Source organism: Macrobrachium rosenbergii, chromosome 14, assembly GCF_040412425.1.
Source record: "Macrobrachium rosenbergii isolate ZJJX-2024 chromosome 14, ASM4041242v1, whole genome shotgun sequence".
In the NCBI taxonomy this organism is placed as follows: domain Eukaryota; kingdom Metazoa; phylum Arthropoda; class Malacostraca; order Decapoda; family Palaemonidae; genus Macrobrachium; species Macrobrachium rosenbergii.
Genome location: NC_089754.1, coordinates 26,334,724 through 26,352,070, shown reverse-complemented (window position 1 = coordinate 26,352,070; position 17,347 = coordinate 26,334,724). Strand labels below are relative to the sequence as shown.

The window sequence follows — 17,347 nt, the reverse complement described above, 5'->3', positions numbered from 1 at the left end:
TATCATGAAAGAGAAATTTACAGTAAGCGATAAAATGATTTATATGTTCATATGTGGTTAGCCAGAATAGAATGTGTGTGTAACTACAGATGAGTTTTGAATCAGATTTTCCCCTCACCTCCTAAAATCTAATTGCCCAACTACTCATTAAACTGCACATAACTTACTATTCTTCATCCTCACAAGTTTCTCCAAAGTCTGCGTAAATTGTGCCTGCTGACCCTGAGAAGAAGACTCGTGTGCAACTTGGAGATGTAAAGCAGTGACTTGTGCACCAGCTGCTCCACCTTCAACTTTCTTCAGAAGGAATGAACGTGCCTCTTCAATCAACATCAGCAAACCTTTGTGCTCCTGCTCTAAACCATACAATTTAATCTTGTTGGCTTCATGCTGAGCTTTTTTCTTTAAACGACAGGCTCTGAAAATTTGACATAAGAAAGCAATGATTACTCTGCCTCAAAATATCACAAACAAAATGTTTTGTTTACAAATAAGTTACAGCCTCAAAAAAATTACACAACTTTATAATATTATTTCTTCTCTATAAAACAGTTTCAAGTATTTACTCTAATCAAAATAAACCAATGCACATCCATAACATATTCAATGCCACATGCTTTGATGCTGAAAAACTCCCATAAACCACATTATTTTATCATAACCCCATTCACTTTACATGTAAGTCTATGTTCTTGCCTAAAATATTCCTTGGTTGCCCCAGTATTTTGTCTGTCAGAAAGAAAAAATTAGTTTCATAATGCTTGCATTCTGAGGAACTGTTAACTGCTTTGTTCATTGTTCCCCAGATGTTTGCTTTACTGATGGTACCTATACCAACGCTTGTCATTCATTAATTTTCTTATCCACAGAATAAACTATGAGACCTCTCATAAGAAATATAATTCTTCCTGGCTCAGGATAGTAACTATCTGACAGAAGGTGAAGTATGTCAATTTGAAGTCAGAGCTCATGAGATGACATCTTTACCCATACCTGTATTAACTTTAAAACTAAAGTTGGATGCCCATACTGCTTCTAGAGTGAGATCTTGCTGATGTCAATAAATATTTGCTGAATTTTTATTATGTGTCCCAAACCAACTGTAAGTTTAAATAAGAGTGAAATCCACATCTTAAACCATATGTATATAACCAAGCCATTTCAGGCATTTATTTGAATGATCATCACTATACTGTACTCTGATTTATGGATTGACAATAATTTTTTCAGTTGATCATCTTTTGTACTGTGTCAAGAACTATTTTAATTATATTTACCCTGAGTACTTATTATTGGTTTACTGAGGGAGGAAACAGAGTGACAAAGGCTGATTAGCAGCAAAATTGAAGTTCTGTAGGCATGTGCTACTTACAACTTAGCCGGACAACTCAATACATTTTGGTCTGCAGTTCTAAATTATTCAACTTTTTTTTTTAATCAAGCTACTTCCACGATTTACTTGTTTAATTTTAATTTACAATTTTCCACTATACAATCAAGACCTCCGTGAATTAACGAACGCTAAATTCAACTATGGAAATGAGGCTCAGAGGTTTTTAACGTATAATACCCAAATCTTGAACATTTATGAATGAAATGAGACAGTCTTCCTCCCAGTACGTTTTTCTGTCTCTTCTAAAAAAAGTCACTAAACTCTTACTGCATGAATAAACTCTTACTGCATGAAGCATGACATCTTCAAAACTTCTGCCCATCCATACAGGCAAATGTATTTTAAATGAATTTTCCTCTTGGCCAGGTGCCTATTAAAACCAATGAAATCTTTTTGTTGATACATTATTCTTCAACAGTCATTTTATTTTACATTATAAGCAAGTACAATAAAATCTTATTTGCTAGCTAAACTGAAGAACAGCACTCAACTGTTGTCAGTAAATGCCTAAAAGTTTGGGTAACATATTCCAGTGCAAAATACTTTCAGGACATGAAACTGCCAAGAACATGTATAAAACCAAAGAAACAACATTACCAAAACAAAAAGCTAGTGGTTGTAACCCCTCCGATTTTACATATGAAGAAAAATTGGATGAATAACAGCAATGTACATAAAAGAAGACCAAAGGAGAGTGCAGGCAAGAACATACATAAAAGCTTTAAACTGAGTAGAGGATACCAATAAATTTATATCTCCTTTCAGGGGGTCTGTTCATCCATGAAAGCTCAAGATGATAAGTAGCCTGGCTAGAGTTCACTGTTTCAGGCCAATGACCAATACAAAATACCAATACAGTGATTGCCATTATGCATTACTATATATGGAATAAATATTAATAAGAAACGGCCTACCTGGAAGCCAATTTATTTTTCTCCTTGCGCGACTTTGGTCTCACATTGAAAGGCAGTTCCGATACAGGGGTCATGTCATTAATCGTCTGAGAATAAAAAAGAAATTACTTATAAAACAATCTCGGGTCAAAATTCTCTTTCAACACAATGAATTCTTCTATTTTTACATGTTAACATTATGGATTATCTACAGAATTGAAAAGAAATGAGTTTCAGCAGTTTTTAACACCAACATACATGAAAAACCATAATTTTACAAAGTAGTACTTACAGTACTAAAATTTAATGCTGATTAAAGTACTTACCTTATTAAGTTTCTCCAATTCTCTTCCAATGCTCACCAGCTTGCGAGGATTTGGTGTAAGATCATTACCGTCTCCTCTCCTGGCCTTTCCGCTGGAAGAAATTAAATGGGTACAATGCCATCAATTTAACATAAATACTTAAAACTGCTTTGAAAAACTGAATTCCCACTTTTAACTGAAATGCCTTTACAGTCGAACCAGGGTTTCTGCGGGGATGCCTACCACTAAACCCCTGTGAATACCTAAACTCCGCGACTACTTAAAACCCCTCTAAAATCGCTTATGACTGCCTAATTTGATTATTCAAAACACCAAAACAATCCATGAAAATATTTACACCTACTGTAAATATTTTAATAGTTTTATCACAAAAAATGCATTTAGTCATGAAAATGATATGAAAATACAGTAATTTGTGAATATTCCTCTATGAAAAATACCGCTAATAGGCGAATTTTCCCTGAATAATGTGTATACATGTTCCACAGAGAGATCCGCGAATAGGTGAAGCCGCGAATCTGGAACTGTAAATAGTCAGGGGTCATCTGTACTTCTTAATAGGGGAAGTACCATTTAGTATCCTTGTGCGACACTTTCTTGATGATAATACAGGTTCTTGATAGTGCACCTGTAATACTTTATGACTTTTGCTTTCATTTGTTCCCTTTGGTTTCTCCCTACTAAACTGTCCCACTTCTTTAACTGTACCTTCCTCTAATTTTCACCTTTCATTTACGAACAAATCAATCTGAAAATATTCAGAGTCTATAAATGTGACTCAGTGGTTTCATTTAACAGAATCATTTAACAAAATCACAATAATACAAGTCTATAAACTAGCAGTCTATAAACTAGCATTCCTTGTGTGACCTACTCTTTGGAGGTTACTAAAGGTTCAATGTTCGCAGTGTTCCTTAAGTCCACAATTGTACTGTACTGCATTTTGCTTTTACTTTCCATAATTCCCTTTGCCTTTTGCACCTTATTCGTCCATTTTCTTTAATTCTGTCCTACTTTAGATAATAAAGTACACATTCTTTGGGTGAGGTCATCACAGTCTAGACACAGGGTCATTGGTCCTGTTAAACTATCCATATGTTGTTAGTGGTCTTGTCAAATTTTCTATTTGTTATTAACATTAAAATGGACAGGCTTTCTCATTAAAGTTGCATACACTTCCAAATCTTCCTGTGAAAAGACTGAAAGATTCACAATTTTTGTTTAGAGTTTAATTAATTCACCGAGCTCCAGAATTTTTCAAGCAAAAGATTCTTACCTGTGTTTAATGCCCTGTATAGAACAGAGAGGTGAAAACACTGGGTCCATAACCGATGGGAGATTGTGAGGGTCTTTCTCCTGTTGGTTAATGCTGACACGATGGCCTTTTGGTCCCTTTGCTTGTACATTATATTGCCAAAAATACCTTTCCTTCTTCCCAAGGGAACCAGATACACTTCCAGTGTCTTCACTAACAACAGAATCTGTTAAAGGGACATCCTTAGCTCAGAAAAGGCAAGCACTAATGACCAAATTTACATGTCATACATGTTCCAAAGCAAGGAGAAATAACGTTTAGCCCTCAACTTTCAAATGCAACTTTTAAAGATCTGGTTATGAATATCTTGAAGTATACTACTGCTTTTCAAAAAATACATATCAATAACACAAATTCAAGACAGTTCTAATTCTATACACTTTAAACTCTGAGTATTGTTAACCAGCTTTCCATGAGGTATGATGATAGGAAAAGAGCATAATAATATATGTGTATTGTATTAACTTCTTGCTAACATCACAATACTTACCATTATCAGACTCAGAGTCATAATGTTCATTATCAGATTCATCCTCTGAATCGATGCCTTCATCAATGGATAAATCATGGGCGGCAGGGGAAAGGATACCACCAACTGGAAAGAAAACAAAGGCATCTGAAAAATGGAAATAACTGCTTTCATGAAACAACAATGAATGATAAAGTCCTATTACTTTGCACTTTGATGAGGTAACTAAATAAATCATCATATTCACTAAATAAAAATGATACTAACCAACATGTCGATGGCTAAAGAGGCACAGAAGAAAATAACAATCCAATTTCACTAAAGACAAACCTACAGAAAATGAAGGGTTCACCCATAACTATGCAAGCTTGAATAGCTATTTGGCCCTTAGTCCATTTTCAGTGTACATACTATGTTAGAGGACAGACATATGAGATTTCCAATTTGTACAGCTAAACTCAATTTCCGTAACTGCCAATCTTATGCAATCCAGGCCATCATATTCAATACTAAAATGCCACTTGTAGCCATAATGAATCCTAAATAGCAACAGACAAAATGAAACTTGCTTTTTTATAAAGTAAATGGCATTCTGAAACACTTGTTATGTCTGTTCCATCACAAACATTTGAACAAACATCAGGTAAAACAATTACTTTAATTCCTTGTATACATACTCTACTGATTACCACTAAAAATATAATCATGGTCAGTAATGGACCCTTGTAAAAGTTTAGCTTTATCTCACTTGATTCACTATATTCTAGTCTTAAATCTATGGAATATAGGCTACAATGGGAAAAGATTAAATTGCAAAATAGAATTTATTAAAATCATAAATAATCATCTAAATTCCACAGATTATCAAACTAACAATAAATGGAAAAACAGTAAATGTTTTGTCAGAGGAAAAGCTGGAGTTGTATCAACTTTTATCATTACCAAATTTCAAAATACAAACCTGTACTTAGTGATGATGCTGATCCACCATACTCCTCTGCCAGAGATCCAGTTGACAGCAGGTGCTGTCGTGGTTCTCTACGCTGCCATGCTTGTTCAAATGAGAAATTGCGAGTTGGCGCTGAAGAGGAAAGCCTGGCAGAGAGTAAGGGATTAGCAGCAGTAAGAGAAGTTGGTCTTGGTACTGACTGTCCCATGGGTGGTTCTTGGGGAGAAGGTACACCTTGTGGCGATGCTACACTGTGGGGAGACAATGGGGTGGGAGAACGTAACAATAGCTCTTGCAATGCTGATGTAGAACCAGATGCCTGAGAATGTTGTGGCTGAGAAATATTTTGATGTTGGTTTGAACCTGGGCATTCCTCAATACTGCCTAACTGGTTGTTGGCTTGTTGTCCAGGAAGAGATGAAGATGTTAGGAGTGGATCCCTCCACCCTCCTCCCTGGGGAGGGAATGATGATGCTAAGAGAGAATATAAAGAGGAGCTTTCTGGCTTTACTGGTTGTGTCATAGTTGTCGGACAGATATATCCAGAGCCAGTGGGTGTTGAATACCCTCTGTTGCACATAACTTCATCTGGGTGAACAGTCATCATCGTCAATGGAGAATTGGGCTGTTCCATTCCTGAACTCGAAAACTTTTCTGGAATTAAAAGGTCATCTAAATTAACATCATCAAGAATGTTGTTCTCATCAGTTGAATTCAAACCAATAGAATGATTTGGAAGAAGGTCGTCAACTCCAAGAAGATCATCCAGTGGTTCTAACTTGATATCCAAGTCCAAATCCATTGACTGTGTCCAAAGGGAAGGAGAATTTGGCCCAGCTGGGGAGAGGCTGCTGTTGTCATTATTTGTAGGGACAGTCATACCTGTGTTATTCTCCCAATAAGGGCCTAAACTGTTACTTGAAGGTTGGTTGGGGAGTGAGCTGTGCTCCTCCATATGAAGAGCCATTGAAGAGAGACCTGAAAAGTGATGTGTGTGTTGAGGAGCTCTGTTTCCAGGACCTCGAGGGATGGGGACTCCCCCACTCATGGGTGCGTCAACTCCCATTCCGTTATCACACCAATCAAACAAATAGTCACTCTGAAAAAAGAAAAAATTAAAACATTAGTTTCCATCACTGACAAGCATTTTCTTAAAACTGTAATAATAAATTTCTATGGGATTTACGTATACCAAATTATAAACTAGGACCAACACAATAACTCTGATTTTCCCTGGTTGATCACAATTTCAGGTATGGCAAACCTAAACACAGAAGATATGGATGCAATTTATTTGTGACTTTTGTACTTTTAAAAAATGAGAAAAAACATACAAACACTATTTAAAATATTTTGTGAAAAATAGGCTAATTAAAAACATGACAATTAGGTGCATGATTAAAAGAAAAAATAAAACCCTCAAAGACATCAATTTGACCATTACTCCAAACAACTGCTATTATTTTGCAGCGATTACTACAAAACAGATGCAGTACATTTATATAGAATGAGTTACAAACTGAAAAATACTGCATGTGTTAATGAAGAAGCATCAATGAACAATTTCATTTTGCAAGCATGGTCCAAGTGGATAATTTTCCTATAAGTTACTAGTGAAAAAATACTGTAATTGAATAAAAACTTTAATCCAGAGAAGCTTCTTGTAACTTAGGCATCATAGAAATTCTGTGCCTTGTGAAAGCTACGCAAGTCATTCTTCTGGCCATCTGTTCTTTTTAAAATTACAATAGTTTTTATAAATACAAATACATTTGGTACCATTTTTTTTACATGCAAACCTATAAAAATTTTACAGTACAAACTCCAGCCCAAACTAGAGGGTGTCACTCCAAAGAAAGAGCTGTGATAAAAGATGGTCTGGAGGTTAGGCACAATGTACCTATGGTTCTCTACATTCTTATGACTGTTGTAGCATTAGAAATACAACTGTCTGTTATCTGCTAAAAACACCACTTACCAGCATCATCTTTGTTTTGGTGTCAAAAAACTTCTAAAAAAAGTGAACTGAGGCCTTACCCTACTTTTGGGAATGTACAGTACTCAAGAGGCTGCTTGCCCAAAGTCTGTGTAGTACCACAGTAGGCTAGCCTATATGTAGTCTTGGTAAGGTACACATCCAAATACTGGGAAAGTGGAACTCTCTTGTACTACAAGAGTTTGAGCAAACCTTATTTTCATCCTTCACAGAATTTTACTTGTGATTTACTCTAAAGACATTATTTGTAAAGAATCATTTAAAGTACCAAGAAACAGCATTTTCTGTGCAATTTTTGAGCCTCATGCGTTCTCTTAACTTGTCACCATTTTCAATGATTCAACTATGCCTTGTTTGAGAGAGAGAGAGAGAGAGAGAGAGAGAGAGAGAGAGAGAGAGAGAGAGAGAGAGAGAGAGAGAGAGAGAGAGAGAGAGAGAGAGAGAGATTGTTTTAAACATTTCCCTGAGAAACAAAGGTCAAGGCTATGCTCTAGATTCCCAAAAACCATGGCTTGTAGTTTCAGCCATTGAACATAACTGGAATCTGGGTATGTAAACAGACAATTGGAATTTGAGTTGGCTGAATACCAGAAGTGAAAAAAAATTAAGCAACATTAGCCAACATGGATTACTATAAACAAGATGATTTTTCATCGGATGATATGCTTGAAATTAAATCTGAAGCCACTCCCCTTTTATCAACAAAGTTAGATTTCAAAGATCAGTCCACAGTCTAAGCAAAAATTTGCCTTAATACAAAATTAGTGCAACTAAGACAATCTGAGAGTTAATTTACATTACCATGCTATACTGTACTCCTTTTATTCTTCATAACGTAGACTTCTTTCAATCAAGCGGTACTGTATTTTTATTGCCTTCTTAATAATCATATCTTTTAACAAGTCTTTTTAATAATCACATCTTTTAACAGTATTTCAGTACTGTATTGCCTACTCCTCAGGCTTAGCTCAACCTAAACTAGCTCTATCAGTGATATGAACATTTTGCTGTCCCTACCAGATATACTTCTTGAAATATGGATTACTTTCTTGTATTCACAAGCTTTTACTATAAACCTTATTTATACTTACTGTAAATGTAAACCTTTCTACAGGACATTTTCCTTAATTCATTTCATTACAAACATACACACGTTAAACATGAAACAGAAAGAGACCATGTACGAAATTCAATAAGTATATTTTCTTATATATTTTTTTTTTTGTTTGTTTCATTCTCCACTTTTCAAATCATACAGAATTTTTCATTCAGCTGTGCATACAGATACTAGTGAGGAGGAGAAAGGCTGTAATGTGATAAAAAGTAGTTTTTAATGTAAGAATTTAGCAGATTTGTAAAGAACACAGTCACTCACATGCTTTGAATTACCATGAATACAATTCTGACATCATCAATCCCAGATGTCTTGCATGACCCTTTTGTAGTAGATGACACTAAGACCCATTTTTTGCATGTTAATTTAGAATGGTATGTCAGATAATCTATTGATATGTTTTTTTTTCAATGAATACTAGTCCCAATATACATTTCCATACAGTATGTCTGAATTTACACTTTAAAGCTTTCAAACAAACATTGGTTAATAAATCCAAATGACAGACATTAACCCCCAACTACCAATGTACATGATCACAAACAGAATATAACAAACAGCAAAGCCATATCACTTCAACAATTATTTCCTGGCTCTCTATAACCTTTGCCACAAGCAATTTTTACTATCTATGCAGAGCCCGTTTCATTACATTAGTTTTCAACTATCACATTAAATAGCTCCTTAAGAGTATATTCTGCTATTAACTACACCAAAATACAGAATGCAAAATTTCAAATAGAGATAATCCTCAGTCTCAAGAGTGACTCACAGGAGAGAGTGGGCAAGGCAAGTGTATTAAAGCTCCTCCCAGGTTGGCAGACAAAATGCCAATTGATCATGACAATGATGATCAATGGGCAGAGGAGGTGTTCATTTGAGATGGAACTGTGCTAAGAATAAGTGAGGAATGGAATCTATATAAATCTAAGGAATAACTGTGCTAAGAATAAGTGAGGAATAGAATCTATATAAATCTAAAGAATAAGTGAGGAAAGGAATCTATATAAATCTAAACTAAAAAGCTATACAGTGCTACAGGATGCAAAGAATTAACATTTAAAACCAGGGTATGCAATAAGACTTTCCCAAGGACTAAATTGCAAATGGGTAAATAAAGATTTTCAAAAAATTATACTAACAATAACACCCACTATAATCTGAGAGAGAGAGAGAGAGAGAGAGAGAGAGAGAGAGAGAGAGAGAGAGAGAGAGAGAGAGAGAGAGAGAGAGAGAGAGTTGCTCAAAAATCATATGGAATGAGATTTACCTCCAAGAAATAGATTGACAAAAGCTGGCAGTGATGATTATTAATATATTATCAAACAATAAAGCTTTCTGCCTGAATGCACATCTAAAATTTATGTTTGCTGCAGAGAAGAAAAAAACCTAAGAGGAACTCTTTACTTCATTATTTTTGGGTTGTTTTGGGTATTGCAACTAATTTAGTGTTATGGTTATTTTTTTTTTTATCATTCCATGTTTTTAGAGACTGCTGACTTTACTGTGTCCTCTGTCTTTTAAGATTTTTGTCACGTTTTAATATAATAAGCAACTTTCCCGTTCACCTAATTTACGCACTCCCAAGCTTCACCGAATGTAGCCTACAGGTAACCTGCCCTTGCAATGAAACACGGGCCTGGGGTTTATTTCTTCCTCAAACATTTATATTATTAATGTAGTAATTCTGGATGTGAATGTTCCAGTTACCTTGCAATTATCAAAAGCATAAATTCACTCACTTTCTCTGCAAACCTTCTATATATGGGTACACTACGAAAGAAAATCTTGAGTCAATGTAATGCTTTAAAGGAAATTCACAAATAACACATTTTTACACGAAATGATTTAGTAAAATAGCACAATTTTACACGAAATGAGCACATTTTTACACGAAATGATTTAGTAAGATAAAATCTCATGTACTGCTGTTACTATAGTGACATAGGCCTACTTCAAGAAGTCCTTGGCACAACGAACTCTCGTAATACGAAAACCATTAAAAGAAATACAGAAAAATCGAGAGTCAATTCAAATAACTGTCACTCTATGGCATCAAAACTTTCACTGCACAGTATACTGCTTTTAGAATGGTCATTAACTCGCTAATGATCTTTGCCTTGTTTCCACTCTCACAATATTTACATATATTACATATATATATATATATATATATATATATATATATATATATATATATATATATATATATATATATATATATATATATATATATATATAGAGAGAGAGAGAGAGACATAATAGAGAGAGAGAGAGAGAGATTCATCAAAAGTTGTCTCTAAACATCCAATGTAAAAACTATACAAATTTTACCCTATAATTTATTAATGCCTTTAGAAGTCTGAAACCCGAGCACGCGAAGGGAGCAATTTTACGATAGGGATACTAAAGGAAATAAGCCTTTGGCATAAAACAGACACAAATATTGTTCATATACGAAATAATCTTACAGTAATTTTGTGTGTTTAAACTGGGGTAAAAGTTCACGACAGTGATGCCTGATTTACTTTACTTATTAAAAAACGATAAACGTTTTGCTCTACAGAGAACAACCAAAAGCATACCATAACGAATATCGGCATTAGAACTTGTGCATTTTGATTGAGCGTTTCCTGAGTGAATTATATGTATGGCGACACCATACGTTATCGGCGCAGAGGGATCAACAAGCAGCTAGCTTTTACACACACACACACAGAGTACGCACTTGATTCAAGTACCATTAGTCTAATATCCATTCAGAACGGATTTGTAGGTCATTCTGCCGGTGACCAAAGCAAGAAGCAAAGAGCGCAAGCAGCAAAACAACACCCAAAGCAACAACACGATAGAGGCAGAACAACAAGTAGGAAAAGATGACTCCACGTGGCTAAAATGTGACCTTGAAGAGCACAGGCAGGGTGGGATGGAGGGCGTTGGCGGAGATCAGGGGTTCTTAGGGGAGTGGGGAGGGGGGGGAGGGACCGCTATCAGTGAGGATACCCCTTGCTGGACTGTAATTTGAGTTATTTTTTAACATGCAGTAATGCACAGGTGAAACTGACATCAGAATACAATAATCCATTAAATACTTTAGTCGTTTTTGCCTTCAGCTTACCGTAACAGAATTACAGGGGTATCCATCGTAAACAAAAGATTTACATACAAGGATGGAGACGTCGTTCTTTACAGTTTATACATATGATAAAACGCAATATTCATCCACATATTTAGTGTGAGTAAAGACGAAAGTCTAAGGACAATAAACTCCACGTTCACAATTATTGTCTCTCCAGCCCAGGGTCATCTTCCGTCTCTTATATCTGTTAGATTGAGGGTACGTTGGTCTAACTCTAAGCTAATGCACTCTTACTAATCTTGTTCTAGTAATACTAACACCCAGCATTCTTCGTTACAATCGCACACACGTGAGAGAGAGAGAGAGAGAGAGAGAGAGAGAGAGAGAGAGAGAGAGAGAGAGAGAGAGAGAGAGAGAATGTGCTCCCTAGAAGCTATACGAGAGCAAAGAGCAGCATTATATCACGTGCCAAGCCCATCACGTGGAGGGTGGTACCATCCTGGGACGGTGCCTGGGAGGGTTTGTGTTGCATAACATGGCCTACGGTACATCCCCCTAAAAGCCTCCTCGACACCAAGAGCGGCCAGAGAGATTTATCGACACGATCATGTTAGGCTACGAACAGGCATCGTATCGTGTCTTCCTCTTCTAAAATAACCCGACAGAAGGATCGGGCTACACATTGGTTCGGTGTTCAGGTAGCCTACTGACCACATTTCAGGACTGTACAAGATTGATATTGGAGAAATGATTATGTCATACAAGAATTTAACCTTGAAAAGGTTACATGCGATAGTTCAGATTCTACTGCTCCTAGGTATAATGTAATGTCAGGGTACAAAACATATGCTGAAAAATTAATACAATTTTATGGGGAGCATTTTTAGTTTTTCCAGTTCGTACACAGAAGCAACCAACTTCACTCTTTCATACACCCCTTAAAAAATAAGGGTAAATATTTTGGCGGGAGGCAAATCAAGTGAAAACTTTAGGCTAAATTAAATATCTTTCACCCCTGATGTTTTAAATCCATCGAATCCTCCTTGCGTCGACGTACCGAGTTTACTTTAAAAAAAAAATAACACTCTCTCACGTCAAAACATCTGATAAGAAATAATTGCGCCATTCACTACCAGACAATCAAAACAAGTTGAATACAAACAGCATCAGTTATCAGGTAAATAACAAGATAGAAGAGAAAGAACAGGTTTTCCGAGACACTTTGCACCAGGCAATTATTATTGTTTCTTTTTAAACTGGAGAAAAATCAGTCTCCCCGGTTTTTTCACTTCGGTCTAAGAGCCTGAATCTGGCACAAATGGATACTTATGGTTACGTCTTTCGGTCTACGAAAAGACTACAACACGCTTCACCATGGGTGTGGTGACTGGTTTTGGATGAATGAGAGAGACTAAGCCACCAACCAGGCAGGATATTATCATCAAATACAGCTCAAATCTGTTTACTCGAACAAATCAATTGAAACACCTTACAATAAAAGCCAAGGAGTACCAATGGAAAAAAAAAATGGTTTCGTTCTCAATGACATTTAGTTACAATATGCAGGTATAGCCTACTCCTGTAGTTACTGGAATAAACAACACAGAACACTCCATTTAATTCTGCAATGCAACATAACCATTTTTCTTTTGTTACAGACAAACACTCATGAGTCTCCTTATACATCATCAGTTTCTTTCCGAGACAAAAACAAATTCACAAACCTGTCGGACAGGCTCTCCTAGGACAGCACACCTAGTGAGAAAAGAAAAAAAATACAAAGTAATAAAAGAAATAAAATCTGTTGTAAACATAAAAGCCATACATCTAAAAATTCTATTATTTATAAAATAAAATACTAACCGAAACAGTTCGCTTTTAATATGCAATTGATTATGCACACCATCCGTCCTTGAAGTGTTCTTCAATCGTAGGAAATACCTACTTCACAATTATTAACAAAAATACCCCCAAGCATATTATGAAATGCACCAGAGGGTCTGACAACAAAACTCCCCCACGCGAGCCTCAAAGGTTTCACCACCTTAACCAGCTGGGAAAATATTTCTCCTCTCCAAAACAATGTCCAGAAACAGGAAGCTTTACGCTTCTTGCCACCACAGACTTCAACTGAAAACGTGGCGCAATTTTGTTGGTCCATTGCAGATGCCCACAACAAACAATGTGGGCATGATACCCATCTCACCCCCTCCCTTCTTCCACATACATATCAAAACACAAATACATGCATACGTGATAAAAAGCAAGCATTAACTACCAGCAGTGTTTATTTACCTCAGCAGTAAAACAATATATCATTTATAATCCAGGAGGAAATGACACACGGCGGATGAACATTATCTGATCAATAAGTGGGAGACAAACCGATGACTCATCTTTGCCAAATGCATGACTGGTAGGGAAAATAAATACATTCCACATCTTGCTCGTGAAGAAAACAACATCTTTAACTCAACTGTCGATATAAAGTCGATAATCTGTGATCCCATATAGTAAAAAGGAGACTTACCCTATCTTTTGAAATTGCTACGCGTAGCATAATTAGCAGTATAATCAGCTATAATCAGCTGGTCACTGAGAGGAGATCTAACTTAAACTTACTGAATGCAAGCAGTAAAGACTAAGTCCATCCTTTCCTAACGGCAGCAATGAAAAGATTAAAAATCTCTTCAACAAGGAAAATCAAGTAAATAAATCACTACTCTACAAATAGTAATTAAAAACGAAAACAAGTCAGGCTATAAATAAAAAAAAACAAATGCATGTCATTGCAAATATAATGGAAGGCCATGAGACGCTTCTTAATTTATTAGTCTAAAGAGGTGACAGTATGTATTTCCATGAGCAATCCCCTTACTCTTTTCTTCTCAAGAACAAACACCTTTATAGTTTCATTACTGTCGTTATTTACGGTGGACAGCAAAGATATCTGTTCTGTATCTTAAGTGTTTTGAGTGTCTCCACTGCTTACCCCAAGAAGGACAACAGTTCAAAATAATCAATCCAGAACTCCAACGTGAATAATACAAGAATCTTTTTCCGATGAAACTGACTAACTTTCCGGAGTTATAGATGGATGGACGATTTTCAATACACCCGCAACTGTACTATCTTCAATAAAGCAGTTTTCACACCAAGCAACTTATTTCCCTCGCACAAAAACAACAAAAGCAACAACAACGGGAACAATAACAACCCAGAGGGTGAACTCCACGACCCCGTGAATCAATAGGACTTCCTCGCGTCAAGGTCACTCCACGTACACGATTTCCCAAGCTAAAGGAGGCAACTCGATGCATGGATGCATGCAGTTTGTTTGCAATGTTATGCTGTTCTCCGAAAGACGGCCTGACCGATGTTCCGCGCATGTATATTTGCAATAAATAAATAAATGAAATGAACTTATCACAATAAAATACAAGCACTTGACAAGAAAATGGGTTATTCAGTTTCAGCCGAGAGAAAACAAGTAAGATTTCTATCGGTGAACACTGTCATCAGTAAAAGACTAATACCGGAAATGTGTATGGGTTAATGTTTACGTATAAAAAAAACATACAGTCCTGTTAACTGCTCCTTCGATCTACTCAAAACATAACATTAAGTAATGGTATCATAATCTTCTGGTATACTTTACAGATCTTTCTGGAAAAGCAAGTGGTTTATGACTCCTGCGAGACTCTCCCTTACGTGAGTAATTTGATAACCCGTGGGCGAGCAAAGTTTACCCCCTTCATACAGATTAGATTAAGAAAACTGACTTTGAACACTTTCCCATTTACAAAAATATTACTCCATTCGCAATTTTAAAAGGAAGTGCCGAGGTGCACAGGTTAACGGTACAGAAACAACTTTTTTTTTTTAAACACCGCTGCACAATCGAGCCAACTGGGAGCTAAATTCACTAAGAAATACAGGAACTTCTATTTTGACCGGCCCTGAACCGAGTAAAAACAGGAAGGAAAAAAAACCTCTCATGGTCACTCTTTGCTACCAGAATATGAGTTATCAATAATAGTAAAACATAAAAATTACTACTTCCTACTATGCTTATCTTCCTGAGTGAATTTCTAAACTTGGTCTCAAATGTTGCAATAATTGGAGATGGTCATACAAGTGTCAAAAACAAAGAGACAAGTATAATAACACTAAATGTGCAGGTTTGAATGTTAAAATAAAAAAAGATACAAATTCAACATAAAACAAGGGAATCAGCTTTTGCTGAACTTACCATTGTAGTGGGGGATTTGGATTCATACCCAAAGAATTAGCACTCCACCAAAATCCTGAAAAAGAAGAAAGGCTGCTTTTATAACGGATTCAGTGAAGGACACTGTACCATAATTCAAAATAAGCAAGCTAACTTGACACTTGCTTAGAAGTCAACTAGCTTGGATAGCAAGCTTTAACTGAAAATAATCTCTAATGTTGAAAATATGAAGAAAACGAACAGCATAAATAATATATATAAATATATACACATATATGTGTGTGTATGTGTGTATATATATATACATATACATATATATACAGTATATATATAAAACCCTGGCTTCCAAAAATTAAGACCTGTATAAGACAAAAAACCAAAAATGACCATATGGAAATGAGTCAAATTAGGCTACCCTGAACATACCATATATACAAACATAGAGACCACACATCAATAAATAGTTATAAATATAGAAAAAATAAGGAAATAAGGCAAAGGAGAGCATACGCTTTCCTGAGCGGTGGAACATTCGTGGCCACTGAACAGAGCAGAGATGCTGATGTTGATGATCTGCCAAAGGAACAGCACACAGGCACAGCAAACAAGTACAGTTGCTGGCCAAAGCCCATCTTTCCCAACCAACGCCCTCCCCCCTCCCCCAAACTCCTTACATACAGTTTATGGAAGAGGACTGAGCATGGAACTTGAAAAAGTTGGTCAAAAATTTTAACTGTCACAGCTGGGAAAAATTAAATAATCACTTTGAACGTTTTTATTTCTCAGAAGATAAAGGCTCTGGGCTGCTGCCTAAAACCAAACAGGAAAACAAGCCGTAAAAGGTGTGCTTGAAATTCTTGAGAATGTCATTAACATTCAAAATGACAATGAAAAAAAAACTGTCTTACATGGTATGTCCTAAGTACTGTGGAAAAAAAAGAACAAAACTTGAGTAGAATACTCGGAATCACTGAGGACAGTGTCATCAGCAAACACGAACCATGGCACTAATCCAACTGGTCCACAAAAAATCTTGGTTCTACTGAAAGTCAGACTCATGAGCTGCTGATTGCACCACTTATCGGGTCTGGCATCCTTTTGCGGCGAGCAGCAGCCAGGAACTGCTTTTACCAAGGAAAACTAAGTAGATGTAACCAAACCTGTATTTTCTGTAGACTGTAATATACAGTAAGGACAATGATAGGTCTAGTTTACTGAAAAAAAAAAGACAGCTGGTCTCGCCCCAAACAAAAAAAAAAAAAAAAATAAAGCCGTGAAGGAAACGGTCAGTACAAAACTTCAATTCTCAAATTACAAAAAGTAACTATGAAACCTCAAGAGAGAACTAATATAAAAGATACTGAACTTTTCAAAATACAAAGCCTACAATTACACACAGGCCTACCATGAAGCCGAACTTGAAAATTTTATAATGAAAGACATGAATTCTAAGGTTGACATAACTGTGTTACGGTATATAAAAATCGTCAATACTACAAAAACTAAACAAAAAAAGGGAATGAAATAAAAATCAGAGAAATAGGCCTATACGAGATAACAAAAAGTTGATGACGTTGACTGG

At 36.0% G+C, this 17,347-nt stretch overlaps 1 protein-coding gene across 7 annotated transcripts in view; it reads right to left on the bottom strand.

Moving 5' to 3' along the window:
* The window catches only part of REPTOR (repressed by TOR), a 152,709-nt gene that overhangs the window by 9,351 nt on the left and 126,011 nt on the right, over positions 1–17,347 (bottom strand). For 5 of the 7 annotated variants that reach the window (XM_067116207.1, XM_067116200.1, XM_067116204.1 and 2 more), the window contains 8 exons: positions 15,787–15,841; positions 13,259–13,289; positions 5,358–6,444; positions 4,418–4,522; positions 3,889–4,093; positions 2,613–2,703; positions 2,308–2,393; positions 168–418 (listed from right to left, as the gene is read on the bottom strand). In XM_067116207.1, the coding sequence (XP_066972308.1) occupies positions 168–418; positions 2,308–2,393; positions 2,613–2,703; positions 3,889–4,093; positions 4,418–4,522; positions 5,358–6,444; positions 13,259–13,289; positions 15,787–15,841 (1,911 nt within the window). The remainder of the gene's footprint in view (positions 1–167; positions 419–2,307; positions 2,394–2,612; positions 2,704–3,888; positions 4,094–4,417; positions 4,523–5,357; positions 6,445–13,258; positions 13,290–15,786; positions 15,842–17,347) is intronic. The other 2 variants (XM_067116206.1, XM_067116205.1) reach the window with 1 other exon arrangement.